This window comes from Convolutriloba macropyga, chromosome 11, assembly GCF_964194025.1.
Source record: "Convolutriloba macropyga chromosome 11, txConMacr16.3, whole genome shotgun sequence".
Lineage (NCBI taxonomy): Eukaryota > Metazoa > Xenacoelomorpha > Acoela > Convolutidae > Convolutriloba > Convolutriloba macropyga.
The window spans coordinates 3,302,978-3,328,676 of NC_134478.1; the positions used below are offsets into that span (position 1 = coordinate 3,302,978).

At 35.9% G+C, this 25,699-nt stretch overlaps 1 protein-coding gene across 1 annotated transcript; it reads left to right on the forward strand.

Moving 5' to 3' along the window:
• Window positions 1–1,316: 1,316 nt before the first annotated feature.
• LOC142349712 (uncharacterized) lies at window positions 1,317–25,609 on the forward strand. Its single transcript, XM_075401445.1, has 7 exons — window positions 1,317–1,510; window positions 4,016–4,245; window positions 4,981–5,199; window positions 5,651–5,809; window positions 7,441–7,712; window positions 17,478–19,048; window positions 25,374–25,609. The coding sequence occupies exons 1-7, from the start codon at window positions 1,357–1,359 to the stop codon at window positions 25,607–25,609; spliced, it is 2,841 nt and encodes a 946-aa protein (XP_075257560.1). The 5' UTR covers window positions 1,317–1,356.
• The last annotated feature ends 90 nt before the right edge of the window (window positions 25,610–25,699 follow it).

Consider the following 25,699-nt stretch of genomic DNA (forward strand, 5'->3'; position numbering starts at 1 on the left):
GTCGTACCTGTTGTTACATATGAAACTCAAACCTGGTTCGCTAACAAAACGGAGACGAAAGGGACAGAGCGCGTTCAAAAGAAAGCTACCAGTTGGATCCTAATTAACTGGGAACTGAATTACGAGAAGAGTCACTTGGAAAACTCATTTTACTTCCTCTCTACATACATATAGAACTACACGATCTACTTCTCTTAATTGTTTTTCTCTGAGAAAATTACAATGTCAATATTCCGATCACTGAAAACCAAAATTGTGATTATCAACCAAATACCAGACAGTTTGAGCTAATAAACATCAATCAAACCAGAACGAAAAAGGGAGATGAAAATTTCTGTAGGCGTTCTAGTCAACTTTTAAATGTTATCTGTAAAATCACAAATTTAGCTCTTGCAAGTTTAAACATAAACCGATTAAATAAAATATACTGGAATTCTGAAGCCAATTCTTGTACGCTCATATTTTTGTGGAACTGCAACAACTGCAATCCAGTACTGATTAGCCAACCAATAAAGGGATGTCAACCCTAGTGCCACGACACTGAAGCCTAAACTACTACTACTACACTAGTCCTCTCGTCTGCATTTGGAATTCAGATAAAACGCAATTTTCTGATACCAGAAATCCCAATGTAAAATTGATGAACTCCATCCAATTGTCAACCTGAAAAGAAAGTTGTCACAAGATGTGCTAAACATTAGAGAGAGAAAAGATGTTAAGAGATTGTAATCTTTTGACAACTTTCTTTTTTACGCTGAAAACGTGATTGATAAATTATCATTTTATTGATAGATGCGAAAGGCTTTATGAAGACGTAGTGCTGGGAGGTCACCTGGCCAACCAATATTCACCCAATGTTGGGGAGGGCCATATCTTAATTCATTTCATGTTTGTATAGATTCTTCTAATAGAAGTTGCCATTTGTGTCATCAGTTTTGTTCAGATTTGCATCAAATTTCAATTTAATTCTCAGATAGCAGCGCAGATAGCAGAAACTTACCTTTGCTTTTATGATATTTCCATTATAATGAAATTCCCGTTAGTTTTTTGTAGAATTATTTGATTTTGAGTTTATTAATTATGATTTTGAGATATAATACATGTGTCATCTGCGAATTGTAAAACGTCTCCAGTTTTCATTTCCGAGAAATCGTTTATATACAGCAATGAGGACTTCCTTGAGGAACTCCATGGTTAATTATCACCTAATCTGAATATATAATTTATATACGTTTATAATTTAGTCTGAATTTACGTTTTTCTAATGGTATTCGAGACAGTTTTTGGTTACCGTCTTGTTATATGTGTTGCTGATACTCATTTCAGGTTTATGCTATAGGCTAAAAGCATAATACCATGATGGAGTCAAATGACTATGAAAATGCTGTTTTCCCGACAAGATGCAGTCTGTGCAAGCGTTTATTTCAATTAGAGAATGGCATGAGACCCAAACTCCTGCCATGCCTGCACACGTTTTGTGAAGACTGCATACGACTTCAATGTAAAGATGGTTAGTAATATCTGGTGACTTTATGTTAGTGTCGTTTCAACGGTTTGAAGAAATGCGGGTATGAATAGCGCAGCTTGCTGAGAGCCGATGTAGAAAAAAAATTTACAATGTACGCATATATACCGAACTTTCAATTTCGATTTGCATAACATGAAGAACCATATAAAATTTATGCTCTAGTATATGATTAATGTAGAAAGAATAAGTTGGTGTTATGGTTATGTAAAATGTCTATTGTAGAGTATAACAGGGTAAGAGAACCTAGAGGGGTCTCATTCCAAACTCAAGCAGAAGCTGAAAAAACATCAAACCGTTCAGTTGTCCCTCATGAACAGGGCTTTGGAGAAATTAATTGGAATTGCAATAATTGGCAATTAATTGATTGCAATTATTGATTGGTGACTCAATTTTAATTGCAATAATTGATTGTAACGTTTTGCCAATTAAATTAATTGATTGTAACCTTTTTTTCTCTAGCCAAATAATTGCAATTAATTTTTCCAAATCCTTGCCCATGAACAATTGTTGTGGATGAATTTTTTCACACAGAGCTGATACAGAATAACTTTGTTTCGGTTTCCCCAAAAATTGTATTGTAATTGTTGTACCGCGCAAAATTGACAAAATGAGAATAATATTTTTTAATAGTTTGGCTTCATGAATAAACCTGGACTTGAAGAAGCTTTTTGTTGGCAAACTACACCAAATGATAATAGAAAAACTGACTAAAAGGGGCTTTTGAACTATTTTAAGCCATTGCTAAGTCGAAAACCCAATGTGTCGGAGTAATTAATTGCTTATTGTCATTGTGTTGCGTCACAAATGATGTACTACAAAGCTTGATCCTGTCGCACTCTATATGAACTGTCTTCCCGACTTAGTTCAGAGCGAGAAAGCATTGGTTCATGTTGATCGTTTTTTGAGGTAGTTTGAGTTTCGAGATCGCACTTGAATGATTGTTCCGAAGGCTGAGTGATTTATCAAATTAGAATGGCATTAATTAGCAAAAAGTCATGGAAAAAGTCTAAAGAAAACCTTATTATAGGAATCGAGCTCAATACGTTGAAAACATTGAAGAGGAGAAGGGTAAAATATTAATTCCAGCAATAACCATCCCTGTAATGTAAATCATGTTTTATATGTTAGATATAAAACAGCGCTATCCACCCTTTAGGAGAGAAACTAGGTAGAAAACACTCTATAAAAGTTATTGGCGTTAGGCTTGACTCAAACTTAAATTTTGAAGATCAAATCAGTGCGGTCAGAAAATCCTACTAATTTTATTTTGAAATAGTTTGAGAATCGAAATCGCACTTGAATGATTGTTCCGAAGGCTGAGTGATTTACTAACTTAGAATGACATTAATTAGCAAAAGTTCATGGACAAAGTCTAAAGAAAACCTTATTATATGAACTGAGCTCAATACCATAAAAACAAGTAATTGAATAGCAGAAGGATGTAATATTAATTCCAACAATAGCCATTCCTGTAATGTAAATCATGTTTTATATGGTAGATATAAAACAGCGCTATCCACCCTTTAGTTAGAAAACACTCTATGAAAGTTTTTGGCGTTTGGCTTGGCTCAAACCTAAATTACGAAGATCAAATCGGCGCGGTCAGAAAATCCTGATTTTTTCATTGGAAATTTTATGCCTGTCTACATTTCCTTGATCAATAGCATCGGAGTTTGTTTGTACTTTGTTGCTTTTTATCTCGACTTGATTACTGTAATGCACTATATCTTGATCTACCTGATTCAAAACTGAAAGATTTTTTTTTGGAAAATCGAGATCTTCAAGAATAACTAATTTAATGAAAGATCTGCATTGGCTGTCAATAAAGCAACGTTTCCATTATAAAGTGGGCTATCTGACGCATTGAGTCAAAAATGGAAATGCTGTCAAGTATTTGACGAACCTATTTCGGCTGAACGTTACTTCACCGATTCCGTTGCGGCTGGATTATTTCGTATGCAAGCTGTCAGAACTAATTACCAGAAACGAGCGTCCAAGAACAGCGGAGGTCAATACTGGAACAACTCACTTGATTACCCAAGAAATGAGTCGAACTACAAGCCTTATACAAAGATGCTAAAAACATGCTGTTCCGTCAAACCTACTAATGGCAAGAAATGCACTTTTGAAATCAGAAAAAAATGCTTAGATCAACATTGTCATCATCTATATGATTTGAATCTGTATCGCTCACAGAACGGTGAAGTTGCGAGGATTTCTCCGGTTTCGTAGAAACTGTTTTACTGAAATGAATCGGTTTCGCGTTGTTCTAAATCAATAGTTCCTGATTTGTTAGACACTTTAAAAAGTTAAAAGAATAAATTATCTATTGTTTGTATCAATGGGCTCATGCCGAGTACTTTGTCACCCATTTTTTAGTTTTTATGAGCCCGTGTTCGTTTGAAGTGATTTCGATTTGAAACATAGTAAAAATAAAATATTCAAGAAAAATATTCAACATTTTGTTTGATTTGTGAAACTTTTTAGAACGCTTCACATGCCCTCTCGATTCGCAAGAATGCAGAAATGTACAGGGGGTTATGGACCAGTACTTTCTGCTGGAAAAACTGAACAAGGACAAACTGACAATTGAATCAACTCGTGACAACCCCTGCGAAGGCTGTGCATCAGAAGAAAATGGCAATGAACAACTGAAACCGTCGGCTACTGGATATTGCAAACAGTGCTCTGATTGGCTGTGTGATTCTTGCATTGCTGTTAGCTGATTTGTATATTTTTTCCTAGGGTCAATAAGACTTGGGTCTATCGTCATTAGAATAAGATAAGCTAAGCGGTAAGAACTTAAAAATACCATTATAATCTCAACTGAAGCGGTCTCTTAATACGAGCAGCATAGATATTTTGCTTAGATTAGAATCTTATGGGTTTTGTTAATCATTGGACTTAGTTTTGAGTCCATTGGACCTCAATTTCGCTGTTAAAGAAAATCGACAATAAAGTTAGGCTCGATCACTAATTTCGAAAGTTGATCAAGCAAGAAGTCATACTTTTTCAAGCGTCTTACTTTTTTTTCAAGATTTCATGTTTCATATCACACTAGACTTTGAACTTAATCAGGTTTTCGCTCAATTTTCACACTTTTCTCCAAAAAAAATTTCTTGGAAGCCTTAAGGCATGTTTCTTGGATAATTTTATTGGAAGCCCAAATTTTTCGCATGAGACAAAGCATACACTTTTCAAAGATAATTAATTGGGATAATTGAAAACAAGAAACAGTCACAAATTTTTATGGGATAAACAGGTAACGCCCGGAGGGCATTAAGTGACTGAGCAGTTCTCTTAGAGCCTTACATATTACTAGGCTCAATTAACCAAAACTATTGAGGAGACAATTTCATGGTGTGAAGAACGATTCATAATCTTAAAAAGTTTGACCCCTCGCAGTAACCCGTTCTTTAAAATAAACAGTATTTGAACTGATGGTTTTATAGGCTCACCGGAAAGTTCGTCTGACGAAGGAACATGAAATCTTATCACACGATGAGTACAAGATGAGCATGGCCAACGAGGTCGGCAAATGGCATTTTTGCATCGAACATCCAAACCAGATGCTCTGTCTCTTCTGCGATGCTTGCCAAAGCCTCACTTGTAGAAGTTGTCACGCCGACAAAGCAAAGCACCAGCAACATCCCTGTCAATTCTTAAATCTGGTTGGTTAAATGCGTTTGGTTTCTTTTGTTACCTGGCATTTGATTGAATATCGAAGTAAGAAGAGATCGTAAGATCATTTCTAAGCAGACTATTTTGATCCTATCCACGAACCCATCTCAGCCAATCAGATTACAGTATTCATTAATTGGTTATTTTTCCTTTATTGGCTGAAGCGGACGATCCATTCCACTTGAAGCCGACCTGTAGATTTGAAAGACGTACATAATCTATGTAAATTACTACTTTATAAGTTCCTAGAGGGCACCATTAACCCTATACGGATCGTTTTCAGGTGTCAATGAGGGGCGGGCAAATAAATAAGGGAAAGGTTTTAGTAATATTGCTATCAGATTTGGAATTCAAATGAACGTGGATGATTAAGCTCAGTTTCTGCTAGCATGAACATAAACATTGTGATAATTTAACCTTATAATGCTGTGTTGATTTCAGAAGGCATCGAATGAGAAATCGGTTGTTGCGAAACTAGTGGAAGAAGTAAATGAGAAGCAAGAAGGCGTCAAAAAACAGCACTTGGAGTTATTTCGACATAAAGCTAATGTCAGGATTGTTCAGAACACTGTCTCAGATCAAATCGAGTCATGTTTTCGGGTAAGTTCTACATACAGTTTTTAAAATTTAAACGATGGCGTCACGTTGTGACGGAAAGTTATGTTAAATTAATACAAAAAAGGGCATCTTAAAATACTCTCTTGTCAATCCATAAATGATATTAATAACTCGAATAAATGAAAATAATAGCGGCGAGTAGTAATATTTTTTCTTGGTTTTCACACACTGAAGCGATATACTCCGTATTTATAGGTTAATAATTACTCTCAAACAAAGTTTGTAGCAATTATGGATCTTTTCCGTTTGTGCCCCCCCCCCCAGTACGTCATGCTGCCCCTAATTACAGAGCACGTGTGATTAAATGGAATGAATTCGATTGTTCGTCAATGCGTACAAAAATGGAATAAGTTACCACATTGGCTTCGGTTGGCAAAAAATGGAAACGTTTTTAAGAAAGCGTTGAATGATTTCTTGCTCTCACAACATTAAAAAATTCTTTTGAATAAAAACTTAAGAGCTTTTAAAAGTTATTTTTATTTTTAGGAAGAAAACAATCGAAAGAAAATTTTATAATGTGATTCTTTAAGAAAATTGTTGATGTTTATTATATTATTTTGTTTGAATGATTTGAAATATTTTTTGTTTCAGGTATATTTAACCGTATGGTTATAATTTTAATTTACTTGTTGCAAAAAAATGGTAAATCAGCATGTAAAAATATTGCACGTGCTTCTGGGGGGTGCAAATAATATGAACCCACTAAGTTGGGGGGGCACAAACGGAAAAGATCCGCAATTATTTTAGTTCTGGGGCTTTCTTATTCTCATTTTGGCTTGACCGATTCTTTGTGTGACCCTTCTGACTTTTCGTCCTGAAAAAATGGTTAAACAGGTAACGCCCGTAGGGCGTCAAGTTCTCTTAATAGACTCTAATTATCCGGTTCACTGAAACTGTTTTGGAGACATAAATTTATGGTGTGTGTAGGGCGGTTCTTCGAGTTTGACCTCCTCCCCCATTTCTCCCCTTATTAACCAATAGTTTGCTTTAGATAAAATCGATTTTAAATAAAGTCCATCTGAGGCTTTTTAAAGGTGTTATCTGTCTGTTTTTATTTGGTGGTTTTTAAGCTTCCAGATAAATGGCCACTGGGCACTAACGTCGGAGTTTTTACGGGCTGTTAGCGACTCCATTTTTGCATTCTTTTGCGACAAGACACTGACGAAGAAACTATTGGACAGAAAATGCCAGTCTACCGTGAAAATCCCAATTTTCAAATAGTGTATTTGGCAAAATTTTGGTATTTTTAGGGTCACAAGTGAGTAAAGCAATAAAGTTTGTTGCAAGCGAGGCTTTATAAGTTCTGTGATCTTGTTATTAATTGCTAGATTTTGATAGCAATTATTGTAAACGTGTTGGTCTTTTTATGCAAATTTTTCGCCTGACCGTTTTGCGCTTCTCTTCTAGAAAATTCTTTGACTTCTCAAGTGACTTTTTCACGCTTTCGTTCTTCATTTTTTGAGTGATCTCTTAATCTTGAATATGATTATGAAGCGGAAGGTCAATGGTTCAAATCCCGTGGGGTCAAATGTTTTTCCACCCGCCTGCCTGTCGTTCGAGAGCAATTCTTCCGAAATTAGTCGGTTTATGTTTATTAATTGCAACGATTTCAGGAGATTTGTGAAAAACTGGACCAGAGGAAAAAAGAATTACTGCAATTTGTTGTAACACAGTGTAGTGACGCTGAGAAGAAAATCGAGATGCAGAATGAGCGACTGACCAAAGTTGAGAAAATCATGAAGTTCGCTGTCTCTTTCTCCCAGAAGGCCATAGCATTTGATCAACCATTTCCACTTATGAAGACCAGAGTGGCGCTTTTATCACAGCTGAGAAACCTGACCAAAATTCCGCTCCAGAGTCTTACAGTTGATCAAGTGGATATCAAGTTCGTGCTATTAGTTATCACTATTATCACTAAGTATCACTATTAATTACTGATTTTCTAGAATGTGTTATAGGACCTGATTGCATCGTAATCTAATTTTCTTGTTACAATCAGTTTAAATTGTGAATCATTTCTAAGAAATTACTACTGATTAATAACTGCCCTCAAGTTCTCAGCCCTCAGCCGGCTATTTTTTGCGACTCGAAGAGTATTGATTATAGCTGCGAAGCTGTAAGCTGAGCGTAGCTATATTGCGGTGCTCTTGGTTTTTACAATTCAAAGAATTTGAATTGTATTGGGGCGCTGTCTTTTTTTTTTTTAAGATCTGTTCACACATTTTCATGATTTTTGAAGTCAAATTGGAGTAGTGATTTTGGTCACGCCGAAACAGGAAATGGAGCGAAAAAGCGAGTGGTTTTGCGGCGTGAATTTTTTTCGCTCTAATTTTAAAGTAGAGTGAGAAAACGGTGTTTGAACAAAAATTCGGTTTCTCGGTAGTGGTTTTTTGTTCACATGCGGCAATTTCACTCTGATTTTTACTGTTTTTTCGATTTTTTGGATCGGATTTTTTTTTCTAAATGGTTTTCCCGATCATTCACAGCTCATTCTAGGCCTAGCTTTTTGTTTGAATTAAATTTTCAATTCTCGCTAGTGGTTTTTTTGTTCACATGCGGCATTTTGACGTTGATTTTCTGTTTATTTCTTATTTTTTTTTGTTCTGATTTTTTTAAAAATGGTTTTCTCAATTCACTCATAGTCCATTCTAGGTCTAGTTTTTCTGTTTAGTCAATGAAAATTCTTTGAATTGTACGTCAGGACTTGTCCTGCTATGTTTTTTTGTTTCGTCGTCTGACGCTCTTTTTTCGTTTTACATTTGTTCAAACAGCAAAGCTGAAAAAGTCAAATTTTTTGAATGACTTCTTCCTCTCGCTAACGGCATTTGCGCGCGTGACGTCATTTCTCACTCGCTTTAGCAAAAGTTTTTAGGTTATTTGCGTGATTAGATTTTGATCATACGTGACTTACCTCACTCAATAAAATGACTTTTGCACTTTAAAACTTAAGTTTAATTTGAATTTGTTTAAGTTCAAAGGAACTCATATGTGCAGTAAAGGGCCCTAATAAGAGGCTTCTGTGGAATGAATTTTAACAAGCGTTATTAATTTATCGCTGAATGTTTTTTACCTAGTTTTTTTGAGCGGCGTCGATTTTTTTTCAATTTAGATCTGTATCTGTTTCTATCCCTATTATATGGCACGCAGGTCTATTCTTTCGCAGCTATTCCGGCAATCTGCCGGCTATGTTTTTATTGAGTTTTTGTTTTACGTCTCGAGGAGCATTGGTTTTTGATCGGCCCTTTTTTTCTTCTTTACATGAAGTACCTTTGTTCATGCGGCATTTTGACCTAGGTTTCAAACAATTATTGAATTATTGTAAAAGTCTTTTTTATGCGAAATTTTTGCTTGACTGTTTATCGCGGCTATTTTCCGGCAATCTGCCGGCCATGTTTAAATACTCTCAAACGAAGTTTGTAGCAATTATATTAGTCCTGTTAGTCTTTTTTATGCGATTTTTCATCTGACCCATTTGACTTTTGTCCTCAAAAACGGGATAAACAGGTAGCGACCAGCGGGAATTAAGTGATCTTAGAGCCTTTCAGCTGTCTTAGCTCAAACTGTTGTGGAGATTTATATTTATGGTTTGAAGGGCGGTTCTTAGAGGTTGAAGACACCCCTACTGTTGACCCCCCCCCCACTATTCCCCCCAACGCGCTGTTGCAACCACCCCCCACCGCACTGTTGCCCCCACCCTACTGTTGTCAACCCCCCATCAGCCCCTGGTGGACCCCCCGTGGCTAGCTACTTACGAACAGCCGTTCGCTAAAAACACGCAAATTGATACAAATTTTCACAATTTTTTCAAGCTTTTTGAAAATTTGTCATTTTTCAAGTTTTATCAGCCCTAGGTGTCAAGAAACGCCTCTAGTGTTTGATAATAGGTTACTGCATAGTTTCTAGTCGTAGTGGAATGGTTTCAACATTTTAACATCAGGAATTTTAGCATTTTTTTTGACAAAACGTTTAAATTTTTTTCATTTTTTTGACGTTTATTTTTCATTATACACGTCTTTCCGGACGCACGGGCCAGAAGACCTCCTAAAGGGTTTGATAATTAATTACTGAAAAATTTTTATTGGCCATTCAATAGTTTTCAACTTTTTAGTATCACAAATTTTGGCAATTTTTTTTTAGAAAACTTGCGATTTTTTTCGTTTTTTTGAATTTTTTTTGTCAGTTTTTTTAGGTTTCTCCAGCCTCGAGAGCCACATAACGTCGTCTAGGGCTTGCTAATAGCTTACTTCATAGTTTTTAGATGTAATGAAATGTTTTTCAAGATTTTAATATCAAGAATTTTAGCAATTTTTAAAAATATTTGCAATTTTTATAAGTTTTTAAAAATCTTTTTGATTTTTTTAATATTCGCAGCCGCGGTCCTAGGGACCTTATTCAAGGTTTGATAATAAGCTGTTGCATAGTTTCTAGAGTTATTGGAATGGTTATCAATATTTTAATAACTTCAGCTTTAGCAATTTCTTGATAAAATTTCATTTTTTAATTCTCAGAAAAATATCATGTTATAAGTTAATGGATCTTTTTGAGCCAGTGAAACTATTTGAAGCTTGAAATAGGGAAACTGTTTCTTGAGGCAATGACAGGGTTTCGAAGATGTTAATATCTTGAGTTTTAGCAAGATTTTGTGAAAACTTGCGATTGTTTTCAGATTTTTTGAGTTTCTTTGTTCTTTCTGAGTTTAACGATCATTTTGGCGAACAAAACTTTTTAAGTCTTGCAGATAGGTTAATCGAAATAAGTCAATGGACAAAAAAGTTTTGAATATTTTTTTGCACTGCGGAAACTAGAACACAAAAAGTTGCGTAGTCGAATCAAGCTAAAGCTAGCCTCCTTAAACCGTTGGTAGCTACTGACGAAGCCAACCGCTCGCCGGTTGTTTGAGAGCAATTAGCCCGACGTTACTCAGTTATGTTATTTCTGTCGTTCAGGCCAACTCACATTATAGGGTACTATTATCAGGTTAATAGTTCAGACTATTATCAGAAATAATGCTGCTAAAATACGTATTAGCTTCGCAGTGTTATAAAAACATCAATTCTGTCAACAGGGATATGGGAACAGTTATCATTCCATTTTTATGCTCCTAATGATGATATTAATCAAGGTAAAATGTTGTAAGTTTTTCTCCCAAAAGGTGCCATTGAAGGTCAGAGAGGGCACTTATCACTTCGATAGATAGTACAAATTTTTAGTTTTTTCGGGATTTTTTTGTTCTTTGCATTTTTGTTTTTTACTAAGTTTTTACCAGGTGCTGGGTGGGGAAGTGCCTGGACAGAAGCAGTGATAAAGTATATTTGCCAAATAAGTGATGGGAAAAAGCAGTTTAGCGTTTTGTGGATAATTTTGTTGAAACGTTTTACCAAATTTTTTTTCTCCATTGTCCTTCATTTCTTTTTCCTTTCCTCGGTTTTCGCTATATGATCTATTGTGTTGCTCTTTCTGCCAATTGCAGTCGTTTATTGAATGTGAACTAACTGTGTCGAAAGGTTTTTGCCAGTAGTTGTGGAGCAGCTATTCGTAATGAAGTTTTTATCAGATTCTTTATCAGTTGTTGTCAGTTAATTTTACATTGCTAGTTTGCCTGTTATTTTTTCGTTAGGGTAATCAATTTTTTAAGGTAATCGGTTTTTTTAAGATGTTTCACACTTTTTTCAATGACTTTGATCTTTCAAAACGTGATAAACAGGTAAAGCCTAGCGGGCATTAAGTTTCACTGGAGGCCCAAAGTGGGCTTTAGTAGTCCTTGAAGTGCTTATAGTGGTGCAGCTGCTGGGATGGCCCTAATTTAAGGTTAAAAAGTTGTTTTTAGGAGTTTGTTTGCCCAAAATTGTGCAATTTTGTAAGTTTTGTGATTTTTGAGTTTTCTGTTTGATTAATCTTAAATTGACGTTTGTGAAAGTTGAGGTCCTATGCAAGATGTCATTACTTCTGATGCTCATTTAGGATCTATTTATTTTGGTACTCACAAAAAAGCGAAAAATTATACTAATTTTTCTATTTTTGAGCTTTTTGAAAAATTTGGCCTTTTTTTGTTTAGCCTCAGGGGCCAGGGAATGCCCTCTAGGGGTTGATAGTAGATTGCTGCATAGTTTCTATGGGATGGTAATGGTATGGTTTTCAACTATTTTATGTGACGATTTTTGGCATTTTAAAAATGAAATTTGCATAGTTTTTTTAGCGTCAACTGAAATGCTTTCATAATTTTTTTTATGCATTTTAGCACTATTTTGATAAAACTTTTTTTCAATTTTTTCCAAAAGGTTTGTCATTTTTGAATTTCTTTGCCTCAAGGGCGACAGAACCTCTCTTTAAGGTGTGGTGATAGTTTACTGCATAGTTTTTTAATTGGTAATGGAATTGTTTTCAACTTTTTGATATCACGAATTATAGCAATTTTTTAAATACTTTTTGCAAGTTTTTTGAATTTTTCTGTGTTTCTTGTTTCAGCGGCCAGGTAACATCCTCTAGGGTTTGATTGCTTGTTACTGCATTGTTACTAGGGTTTTTATCAATTATTTGAAGAAAATATTGTCATGTTCATAGTTTATTGATCTTTGAGCCAAAGAAACTTTTTAAAGCATCAATTTGGTCTGCTATTAGCCCCTGAAGACATGGAATGGTTCTGAAGATAATATGGCACCGTTTTGCAACATTTCATTAAGTTTGCATTTATTAATAGCCGCCCTCATCTTCTCAGCCGGCTATTATAGCGCTCCTTTTTTTTACTTAGTCGAATAAAATGTTTCGCTTTACCTCATTTTGCCGCTTTTTCAACATTTTGCGTGAAATCTTCGCTAAGCTAGTTTCTCTCTTCTCTCATTCTGCTAAAAGTGTTTTTGAACATCAGTTGCTCAGCAAAGCAATTCAAAATGAACAGAGTCAGTATAAAAAATTGAAGTAGAAACGGGATAAACCCATAAAGCCCAATTTTAGATGCCCGCTATTTGAACATCGTTCCTATAAGTCTTAGTTACCATCTCTAATGCTTATTGGTTTTGATAGTAGCCCCTGTAGCCTCTCTCTAAGAAACAGAAGTACGTTATGTTCAACTACGAAATGCCATCAAAATAAATCGGACTTAAAAAATGTTTTTGTACAAAAATTTTTTTTTTTCAATATCTTCTATTCTTTCAATCCTAATCATTCTTATTGGAATCAACGGCGGCTATTTTCCGGCAATCTGCCGGTTATGTTAAAAATTTTAGTCATTTCTGTCTTTATGGGCCAATGATTTTTTTAGTTATTGCTGAAGGGTGGCTGCAGAAATTCCAGAGTCAAAAAAGTAGTTCTGAACGTCCTAAAGTCGCGAAATTAAGAAACATTCTTAAAATTTTCCGATATTTAATTGTCATTTTTCTCGATTTTTTCTTTTTGCCAATAAACCTCTTTCAAGGCTGATGCGAGGGCTAGTGGAGTTATTTCATTGAATCAAATTTGGCCTCCAGGGTAAAAGCTTCAAGAGTTGATTGCTCTCGAACGAAGTTCATAGCAGTTATTGTAAACGTGTGTCTTTTTTTGCATAATTTTGTTTGACAATTTTGACTTTTCGAGTGACTTTTACGCCCTCGACTTTTTGCGTTTCGCGTGATCCTAAATTCTCTCTCAATCACAATTTCAAGCAGCTGAATTCAATTGGCGCCAATTTATTACACAAAGTCAAATGAAAAGTGCGCCGAAACTGGTGCCATTTTTTTTACTTCAAATCTTAATAGTGGTATATGTTAACCTCTAATGTGGTTATTTGAAGCCCTTTATTGAACTTCTTAACTTAATCCCGTTTAGGCTCCCCCTCCCTCCCTTTCTCCCTCCCTCCCCCCCCCCCCCCCCCCCCGACTGAAGCAGTTTGCAATTGATTAGAGCTCCCACTAGTCGTTCGAGAGCAATTCTTACAACCTTTAGTCGGTTATCTTTTCTATTATTAATAGCCGCCCTCATCTTCTCTGCCGGCTATTATAGCGCTCCTTTTTTTACTTCGTCGAAATTTTTTTCGCTTTACCAATTTTGCCGCTTTTTCGACATTTTGCGTGAAATCTTTTTGACTTCTCTAGGCTAGTTTCACTCTTCTGTAATTCTACTCAAAGTCTTTTTAAACAGCAGCTGCTTAGCAAAGCAATTCAAAATGAAGAGAGTCAGTATTAAAAAATCAAAGTCAGAAATAGAAACGGGATAAACCCATAAAGCCCATTTTTAGATGCCCGGTACTTGAACTTTGTTCTCATAAGTTTTAGTTACTATCTATAATGCTTATTGGTATTGATACTAGATCCTGTAGCCTCTCACTGAGAGACAGGAGTATGTTCAATTACGAAATGACATCAAAATAAATCGCACTTAAAAATTTTTATATACAAAAATCAATTTTTGTTGATATTTTCTTTTCTTTCAATCCGAATAGAGTTATGTGAATCAACGGCAGCTATTTTCCGGCAATCTGCGGGTATGTTTATTTTATTGTTGATCATCAGATGTTTTTATACTAGGGTGTTTTTTGTTCTGAGAAGTGCCGACGTATCTAATTGTATCTGGAAAGGCTGTTTTTTTTTTAGCTGAGCTGCTGGTTGAGGCGGCGTTTTGACCTAAAAGTGAAAATGAGAAATTTTCATTATAAATTTTCTTGTAGCTAGCGAGAGAGTTTTTTTGTTCATAGGCTGAGTTGTCATGACTTTTCAGCTTAACTTGAACAGTCGCTTGTTGGTCGCATATAGGTAACCGTTTTTTTTCTATTTGGCTTGATTAATAGCCGCAGTCAGCCTCTCAACGGCTATTATTTCGGCGCTCTCATTTTTTTAAATGGCTTTACCTCTTGATCACGTTTTCCGGTTTACATTGGTCGCGATTTTTATGCTTGACTTCTGACTTACCTCAATCACTGTTTCAACTGAATGGATTTTAATTTCTTTGACACATTGATTTATGCAATGTAGTGAATACATTCAAAGTGAAAAGAGCAAAATGAAAGGCACGGGATAAACTGATGAAGCGGGATAAACTGGTCATTAAGTCAGTGCATTAGGTTAGCAAAATTGATTAGAGCAATTACTAGCTGATATTAAGCTTAATAATTTTCAGATTAGAAGCTGAATTAAGAAAGGTTTTAGAGTCTAACTAAAACTGCGTACCGAGTTAAACACTTTCTGAAACTTAGGAAAAAATTCGGTCAATTTTTATCTTTTGTTTTTCGTTTTCTATATCATTACCGATGTTCATCAAGCGCGTCAACGGCGGCTATTTTCTGGCACTTTGCCGGCTGTGTTTTGTTATTGTCATAGTCTTATTTTGTAATGGGCTTGATAGTTATGGCTTTAGTTTATTCAATTCCTCGCATTATCGAGTGGTCGTCATACTTTTCTTTCGTACATACCAATTTCCGGAAAAAATTGTGAGAGAAATTCTTTTAAATAACTTGAGATAAGTTTTTATCTTGAGACTGCAAAATTGCGAGACCAGCTATCTGGCAATCTGACAGCTTTCTTTCCCGCATTTCCCAGCCTAAATGAATCCAAAGGGATCAACTGCAGCTATTTTCAGGTAACATGTTGGCCATATCTACTTAATACTATGTATTCAATACAAATTTTCCGGCAATATGCTGGCTGTTTTTTTGCTTGCAGTTTTTTTTGTATTTTTTGTTTTGATCCACTTTGCATTAATATGCAACTCACTGGAATTGACTATTGTGTCTCTGAGGGACAATTAGGTTTCAGGTGCTAAATTTGCTTATTTTCAAACATTTTTAAGTTGATTTTTTCAATGATATCTGTATTATTGAATCTTTGAGGGCTTTTTTAACATCTGCATGGCAATTCGTGCAGTTGATGCTTTTGTGTGATGTGAGATTTGGTAGCTTTTCTCCTTTTTTCCACATTTTTAGAATTTTGTTTGTTTACTAGATTGAGAAATTTTGTGCGTCGACGGAGCTTTTATTATCATATTTGTTATTGATAATTTTTTTTGTTTTTTGGTGTTAGCCGTTTGGAATTTAAGAAAAATTTGCTTCATTGCGATTTTAACAATGCTTTGACTGTTTCGGCAAAAGCTTACAATGTTTCTAATCTTTGGCTTTTGTTTTCATTGTTTTTGGCAGGAAAATGGCTATGTAATTTTACTGAACCTCTAATGTTGAAAATTGAAATTAGAAGTTTTTAAGATTATTTTAAATTTGAATTACAGCTTCTCAATTTATGAAGATGCCTTATTAATTGCTCTCGAATGAATTAGTTTCTTTTTTATGGAGAATTTTTGCTTGATGTTTTTGCTCTAGACTTTTGAGTGACTCCTGAACACTTACTTAAGTTCTTCATTTGTGAGTGATCGAAGTTGCTCTCATTCTCAAAAATAAAGTTCGTTGCTTCATGCGATTGTGAGTGCAAAGAAATCAAACGCACTGCAGCTCAATTGTTACGATATCAGATTGCCAACTTGGAGGTCCCGGGTTTGAATCCCAGTGGGCTGGTTTTTTTGCGTCCATAAAACAGTCTAAGCTAATCCCTTCTATATTAAATTGCCCAATCTTTCGTTCGAGAGCAATTCATCAGACGCTAGTCGGTTTTTGTTTGTTTTTTTTTTGCAAAATGTGTAATCTCCACATTCTAACATTTTCCTGATTTTTTATATTTTTTTTATTTGCGGTGGATTTTGTTTTCATGTAGCTCTGAGATCTTGTTTTTGTTTGAATTGCCCTTAGATTATTTTTGAATAAAATTTATTACTGTAACGGCTTGTCAAAAAAAAATTTGCAAATTTTCTGCTTTTCAGTTTTAATTTGTTTCCTTTGTCTGTTTCCTGATAAATTCAATGTTTGCGATTGTTTGAGATCGTTTTAAAAAAGATAGCTCCAAGAAGCAAGAAATAATTCATAAATATTTTCAATTACTGTGATGCCGAAACAAAAAAGTAATTCTGATATTTTGTGACTCGCTGTTTTTTTGCAGTTAATTGCCCTGCCCTGTCATTTTCTCTATGGCATGGTTCTAAATTTCCTTGCCCTGACATGGTTTTAAGTTTTTAGTATATATTTTAGTTAACTTTGCTCAAAAACCAATGCTTTCAGACGAAAATAGTGGTTTCGGCTGAGTTTCGATTTTGTTTGGGAAAGTCCGAAGCTTCGGAATTTTTTGGCTATGTTTTTACATCGTCACCTTAGGTCACAGCTTGTTCAGCATTTGCGTGAAATATTTTTGACTTCTCTCGGTTAGTTTCATTCTGCACTCATTCTGCTCAAAGTGTTTTTAAACAGGAGTTGCTCACCAAAGCAAGCTGAAATGAACTTATTGAAAAAGGAAATCAAACTAGGAAAACAAACAAAAATTGAGTTTTTTCAAGTTTTTCTGTTATTTCAAACCCAATGGGGGTTATAGGAATCATTGGGTGGCTATTTTCCTGTGATCTACCTATTATACGTTTAAATTGCGCAATTTTGGAGTAGATTTTTCTAGGGATTATGAATACTATTTCTGTGCTGCTAACGTTTTTCTAGTATTATCGTTGAGAAAAATTGTTAAATGATGCTAGGAGGTACAGAATTCATTTGTTATTTTTTAAATATTGTCAAATGAGCTCAGCAAAAAATATCTATTGACCACGAAACAAACAAATTGATCTCCGCTAAATTTAAAAGCCTGCTTTCCTTTAGATTCTCGTTTGATAATTCGACGATGGACGCTCTAATTAAGCAAGTGGGTCAAATCAATAACAGCAAACAATCGGATTCGAAACAACAACCTTCGGACTCTCCAAAGAAGACACAGAACCCTGCAATCTCGGTGCCATCATTGAACATCAAAACTGAAACATCAAAGGAATCGAGATGTGGCGGTGATAGCGGTGTCTCATCGGTTGGTTCAGATTTGAATCAACCTGTCGCTAGGGGTAGAGGTCGACCTCCAGCTATCCGAGGAGCTTCACGTGGTAGACCCCGAGGTGGTGGCGTTCCTGCAAATATCCAAAATATGTCTGCTTCAATTGCAAGGGCGGTAGCCCACCGACCTACTCGAGGCAGAGGGATGGTCAAAAGTAGGAAACAAGTACCAGCTGTTCTCCAGAAGCAGATGAAGTATAGAAGACCCGCAGAGATTTTGACTGGACCGGGATCATCTCCAAACGAGATGATATCTGGAAATCCCGGAATTCAGCCTCGCATCAATAAACAACAACCCGTACCAGTTGCCATGATGTCACCGAAACTCACGAGTCCATCAAAGAAGGTTATCAGTCCCATGAAGTCACATTTTGCTTTGTCTCGGGCTCCCGAGCCTGAGCAGGCGGCTGTGATTCGACCGGACATGAGCTCGGCGCTTGTTCCCATGTCTTCGATTCCTGCGCCTATGCCTTCTATGAGGTTTCAATCGCCCCCCCGCTTTCCCGGTAGTCCTATTCATCAAAGCCCATTCAGTAGATCACCTCCTCAAGCACCTCCACGAGTGGTTGCGAACGAGCATTATCAACAATGGAAAAATGTCTTTCCATCAAGAACCGGACCCGAAATTGGCATGTTACGGGAACCCGAACATATGGCAGCAACAGGAATCCATCAAGCTCCTATGCATGACCAGGTCGTGTATGAGAAAAGGTATCAGGAGTACGCAATGAGAACTAACATGATGCAAGCGCAGCCGAACTTACACGGAGGTCAACAGATGATTATTCGAACTGCTACTGAATATGTTCGTCCTGCATTCCACAGAACGTCGCCAATTACTGGGCAGACAATGGTAAGTCCTTCTATTGTTGGACTACCACAGCCACCGATCTGGCAATCAAGGGCAATAGAGGGACCACCTTCTATGGCTGCGATTCCATATGAACAAGATCCGCGATCTAACAGACAAAGTATGGTACCTTTTATGGAAGCACCCCAAATTACAATGGAAGGAGAGTTTATGCCAAGTGGGGTGTTCGCTCCGATGAAATCTCCAGCTCTGCCATCAGTTTCAAGTCTATCTCGAGCTTCATCTGAGAATTGTCCTCCTATCAAGAAGCCCAAGATTGCCGAAAACAGTCCAAGAGTTACAGTGAAAAATGAACAACAAGCTGTGTCACCATGTGCAATAGTTGAGCTGGATACTCCTCCAAGAAGTGTCTCAAACAGTAACAGAGGTTTCTCGCAACAATTGATGGTTTCTGAGGCACTGGTTGCTAGAAGCAATAACGATGAGACTTTTGTGACAGAGCCGAAAATACAAATCCCCGAAGTCATTGATTTAGGTTTGTACAGATTCCACTAACGATCTTCTGGAATAGAAAAACAAAACGAAACAACTTGGGTCTGTAACATCCAGGTAGTGGCAATGAAAATGTTTGATTGGTCTCAAACGAAGTTGGTTGCTATTATATTAGTCCTGCTTGTTACGACTCCAAGAGGAGTATTGGTATTCTACAGGTTTTTACAATCAAAGAATTGGATTGTATTGGTGCTATCTTTTAACGACTCGAACAGGAGTATTGGAGAAGTCCTTTTTTAAATCACTTTTATTGGAGTGAATTTTGAAGCAGGAAATGAAACGCCCGAAAAATTTTGGAGTGATTTTACTGCTGAACAAAATGAAGAGTGGAGCGGAAAATAGTGGTTTTTTGTTCATACCGCTGTTTTTGAGAGAGCGAGAATTTGAGGTGTGAAAAAAGTTCTGTAAGCTAGCGAATTTTTTTGTTCACGTGCGGCTGTTTCAAAGTTTTTTTTTCTTTTTAATAGCCGCCCTCATCTCAGCCGGCTATTATAGCGCGCTTAATTTTTTTTTACTTCGTCGAACAAAAAAAATGTTTCGCTTTACCTCATTTTGCCGCTTTTTCAACATTTTTCGTGAAATCCTTTTGACTTCTCTAGGCTAGTTTCTCTCTTCTCTCATTCTGCTAAAAGTGATTTTGAACATAGGTTGCTCAGCAAAGCAATTCAAAATGAACAGAGTCAGTATAAAAATTGAAGTCAGAAATAGAAACGGGATAAACCCATAAAGCCCAATTTTGAACGTCGTTCCTATAAGTCTTAGTTACCATCTCTTATGCTTATTGGTATTGATAGTAGCCCCTGTAGCCTCTCTCTAAGAAGCAGAAGTTTGCTCAACTACGAAATGCCATCAAAATAAATCGGACTTAAAAATGTTTTTATACAAAAGTCTTTTTTTTCAATATCTATTCTTTCAATCCCAATCATGCTTTTTGGAATCAACGGCGGCTATTTTCCGGCAATCTGCCGGGTATGTTTTTATTTAGAGGTATGATTATGATATTGTAATACTTTTATGATTGTTTTGATAGTGGTTTGAAAGTTTCTGGTAATAATATGAATTTTATACAAATTTGCTGGTTTTTCAGCTATTTTGCTGAATTCCAAGCGAATTTTAGTGTTTTTGCTATTTGTTTTTCTTGTATGGGATTTTAATAGACGGGATTTTAAAAAATTGGTTTCGAAGTAGAATATTGGTAATTATCCATTATTTGTAGCTATTTTTTAAAATTTTGGAGAATTTTTTTTTGATTTTGTCCATTTCATTTCCCTTACCTCATCTTGGAATTTTTTGTTGTTTTTCCTGTAAATTTTTACTCGTTTAATGAATAAAAACTAAACGTGTCGCATGGCTTTTTTCCAATCGTTTTTTTTTTTGAGTTTCTTATCAGATGCTTTATCTTTTTTGTTCAGATATTTTTTCATTGCTCATTTTTATATTGTTTTAAAGTGATTAGTGTTTTTTTAGTGGGATAGCCAATATATCATATAAGGTGGTCAATTCTTTCGGCAATGTTTTCGTAGGACGTTTTACCCAGCATGTTTGGAACGATGTTTTCACACATGCTGGGAAGGCCATAACTCAAAGTTAAAAGGTCATTTTATGGAGTTTTGAGCCCAAAATGGTGCACTTTTTCACGGTTTGATTAGTCTTGAATTGACGTCTTGTGTAAGTTGATAAAGGTCTTTTTCAAGACACAATGACCGTTTATGATCATTTTAGACTGTTTTGGTCCTGCAATCATAAATTCTTGTTCAATTTTAGTTGTTCGAGCCTCAGGGACCATACAACTTTCTTGAGGGTTTGACAATAGGTTACTGCATAGTTTCTAGTGGCAATGGAATGGTTTGAACATTTTAATACCCCGAATTCTATTTTTGTTAAAATTTGAAAGTTTGTTTTCTGACAAGCATTGTCATATTACTTGTTTATCGATCTTAATGGTGCAATCAATCTTTTCAAGGCGAGAAATTGGGTTACTGGATAGCCTCTGGAGACAATGAAATGACTCAGAAGAAATTATTATTACAACATTTTATTAAAATTAGCAGTTTTTCAAATTTTTGAAAATTTTTGTAATTTCTAAGTCGATCTTTACGGCCCAATGAAACTTTTTTTTAGGTGTTGCAGATGAGTTATTGGTCAGATTTCAGAGGCGAAAAGGTGGTTTTGAACTTTAAAAGTATTGCGAAAATAGGAATCTTTTGCGATTTTCAATTTTAATTGTTTGTCATCTTTCTCGTTTTTTGCTATTATCGGTCGATAAACCTCTTTCAAGGCTTGTGCGTGGGTTAATGGTCAATTTTAAATGGATCAAAGTTGGCCTTTAGGGTAAAAGCTTCAAGATATTTACTTATGATTATATTTTGTTTAGTTTGTTTTATTATTTTAGTTTCTCAGCTTTTGATGTTGTTTTTCTTTTTGGCTGGCATTTTCCTATTGATCTGCTGGTCATATATAGTAGTTCTAAGTTTTCCATTCAATTTTTGAATTGTATTTCAGGGCTTGTCCTGCTTTGTTTTTATAGCTGAAGTCATGCCTTGAACTCTCGCCGTTTTCTCGAACATTAACTTGTTTTAGAACGTTGACTTCTGTTTTCGAACATTGGACTTTAACAGTAGTTTACTACTATATAGAAATAAGGAACTGCTGGTAGAACTCAAAGGTAAAAGGTCGCCATGAGAACTATGTTTTATTTTCCATAGTGCTGACTTTGATAGTTCTTTGTGAGACCATTTGACATTTCTTTCTATGGGATAAAGGGGTAAAATCCGGAGGGCCTTAAGTTGGTGAGCACTGCTCTATGAGTCTAAAGCCTTACTAGTATCCGAGTATACGATTCACTGAATTTTTTGAGACATGAATTCATATTGTGAAGACTGCATTTCTTACTTAACCCCCGTTCTTTCTATTTTACAATCCAAAGGATTTGGATTGTATTGATGCGCTCTTTTTAAAACTCGAAGAGGAATTTTGGTTTTCCTCTGGTTTTTTCAACTGGAAGTACTATTTTTTTGAACGGGGTTTTGAACTTAATGCGAAGTTGGGTAAAATTGCCATATGAACTAATTTCCGACGAGAGAAGTTTTGATCATGCGCTGCGTTCGGTGAATGACTTCGTTTTGAAAAGTGTGTTCAGGAGAATGGCCCATGTAGATAACCGTTTTTAGCTGTTGTCCATTTAGCTCAATTTTTTATTTAGTTTGGTTTTTAAAGAAGTACTTTTTGACCGATGCTGCATCAATTTATCGCTTGGAAATTGTTTTTCATATAATGTGTTTCATGGCTCTCAAACGAAGCCTTAGATTAGTCAAACAAGCTTTACATTAGACCTGTGGTATTTTTATGAGGTTTTTTGCATGACCAATTTTTTGTCTGACCCTTTTGGCATCTTGTCTTCAAAAATGGGATAAACAGGTAGCGCCCACAGGGCATTAATTCTCTTAGAGCCTTTTACCCTCGCAATCCCCACCCCTGCACATCCTCCAGGCCGTAATGATGTGGCCCCGGTGAGCTCACCGAGTGTCTCTTTTATTAAGCTAAAGCTAGCCGGACGAATCCAACTGGTCACCGGTCGTTGAAGTTAGTTGGTTGTTTCAAATGCCAAGTAGGCACGCATTTTTCAATTGAATGTTTGGCTTTTTAATAGCCGCCGTCAGCCTCTCAACGGTTGCTGCTCAGGTGATCTGCTTTCTACAATCCAAGAAGTGGATTGTATTGGTGCTCTGTCTTCCTTGTAAGATTTTTTCCACACATTTTCCCAAGACTTCAGTTCTAAATGGGATAATCAGGGAATGCCCAGTGGGCATTAAGATTTCTAGAGGCCCTTAGCTGGCTTCTTTAGTAGTCCATCAAGTGCTTTGAGTGTTGCAGCTGCTGGGAAGGCCTAAAATGAGGGCGAAAAGGTCGTTTTTGGGAGTTTTTGAGCCCAAGATGTGCAATTTCTCCTGTCTTTTTGAGTTTTTTTTTTGATTAGTCAATTTGATTAAATTGACATTTTTCAAAATTGAGTTTTTGACCATTTTTGTTGTGCTTTTCTATCTTCAGGGCCCATTGACACTCCTCTAGGGTTGAGAAATAGTTAACTGCATAGTTTCTAGAGATAATCGAATGGTTTTCAAGATATATGTACCAAGAATTTTAGCAACTTTTCAATAGAATTTGCAAAGCATTTGAAATTTTTTTGTCATTTTCCGATGTTTATCGATCTTTAAGGGCAAGTGAAAGCTTTTGAAGGCTCGAAGATAGGTAACTGGATCTTGTTTCTAAGGTTTTTGTCCTTTTTTGAGTTTATCGTTCTTTAAGGGCCAGTATAAGTTTTTTAGAACTTGCAGATGGGTTACTAGACATAGTGTTCTTGGGACAAAAATTTAAATCAGGGTTCTTTTTGCAGCGTTCAATAAAGTTAGCATTTTCTTTATTTTTTTGGAAATGTTTGTCAGTTTTCTTGTTCTCATCTTTAGTGGCAATTAAACGCCTTCAAAGGTTGTGCGTGGTTGACTAGTTTATTTAATTGGATAGAATTCGGCTTTCAGGATATTGGTTTGAAGAACTTTACCGATGCTGATATTTTTTTAAAAAAAGGTTTATTTGGCTGGCATTCTTCAATTGGTTGCTAGTTTAGTACAGTAGTTTTTAGTTTTTCAGTCAATTCTTTGGATTGTGTTGCGGGACTTGTCCTGCTATATGTATTTCGTTTTACATTTTGATCATGTTTTTCGTTTTACATAAGTCTCGACTTGCTTTGCGACTTGTTTAGCGGGCATAGTTTCCTATGCGTGTTTTCCCCAATCCATTTTTTATTTTTGAAAATCAATTTCATGTAGAGTATATGGAACATTTTGTTTGAACGCTTTAAAATCTTGGGGTTTCATCAATGTTTTTGCTTGAAAAATTTTCATTTTGGTTATTGTTTTGAAATTTTAAGATGAAAGGTAAGTCAGTTCAGGTGTTAGACTTGGCTGCAATTAGCTTTTTTTGTTATCCCGATGGATTGTTCGGCAAAAGTTTTCAACAATTTCTTAATTCTTTTCATAGTTTTTTATTAGTAGACGCCTCAGCTTCTCAGTCGGCTATTATAGTGCTCCTATTTTATTTTTTTACTTCTTCGAACTAATTTTTTGATTTACCTTAGTTCACAGCTTGTTCAACATTTTGCGTGAAATCTTTTCGACTTCTCTGGGCTAGTTTCACTCTGCGCTCGTTATTCTAAAAGTGTTTTTAGACAGCAGTTCTCACTCAGCAAAGCAATTCAAAATGAACAGAGTCAGTATCAAACAAGCAAATCAGAAATAGAAATGGGATAAACCCTTTTTAAATGCCCGTTACTCGACCTTTGTTCTTAGTTACCATCTCTAATGCTTTTTGGTATTGATACTAGCCCCTGTGTCGTCTCACTACGAAACAGGAGTATGTTCAGCTCCAAAATGACATCAAAATAGTTCGCATTTTAAAATTGTCTGTGTACAAAAATCATTTTTCCATTAGTTTTTCTTCTTTCAATCCCAATCTTGGTTATGGGAATCAACGGCGGCTATTTTCCGGCAATCTTCCGGGTATGTTTTTTCTTGTTTTCAGTCCGTTTCTGTTCTTTAGTCCAAATTTTTTAGTCCAACAGTTCAGAGGACTTTGCTGTGTTGTATCTCAGTCAATTTTATGTGTTCTTGGAAGTTTTGCGGCCGTTTTTTGCTTTAAAAATTTGTGGTTATTACTTAACGCTCTACGAGTTTTTGTCAATCCTGAAATAATTGGTTCTAATCATACCTCACTAAAAAATTTTCCTGTACTACTTTATTAAAATTAAATTAGGAACGTAAACTCGAAATAGTCGTGTATGAAATTAAGTATAATAGTAGAAATTAGAATTTTGTTTTTTAGTTTCACTTTTTTGTCTGCAGTTTTTCAACAGTCTATTGTTTCGCGTCTATCCTCCGGCATTATGCCCGATATATTCCATTCTGGCATAAAACCTCTTTTTTTAATTTTCCCTGTTGGTAGCAAAGTGTCCGTTTAATGAGCCCAAATTTTGCATGTCTGAGTTTCATCTATCATCAAATACTTAATTTTTTTTGACGTCAGTTGGTTTGATGAACTGCTAACTCCGTCATCAAAGTATTCAGTCGATAATGAGATTTTTGTTTTTCAATGGGGGTGTGTATTGTACCACGTCGGCTACGAATAGTACTGAAAAATTATATTTGAATGCCTTTCCGAGAACAAATAAACCTGAACAATAACATCGGGTAGATTTTTCTGAAATTTTCACATGGGGGTGTCGAGATTGTCCCAATCAAGGGTGGTCGTTTCAGAGGAGGCCACTAATATTGTCCGTAACATTCCACTCGACTCGTGGTCTCGCGATTCTGCCGTGAGTCTTAACGGGCAAAAGTCTTCACGCCTGCCTACGAACCCCCACCGAAGTGACACCCTCCCCTCTTTTGCCTCCTCACAAGGGGAGGCGGAGGAAGAACAATCACAGGCCCAGGCTCTGGCATGTGAACTCATGCGGTTGGTTTGTTGGATCTGTTTCCTTTCTCAACAATGAACAAAATTTTAGCTTTGAATAAGCATGTGAGAGCAAACAATTCACATTTATGCAAAAGTACATGCTATATTTATGCTATATTTATTTATA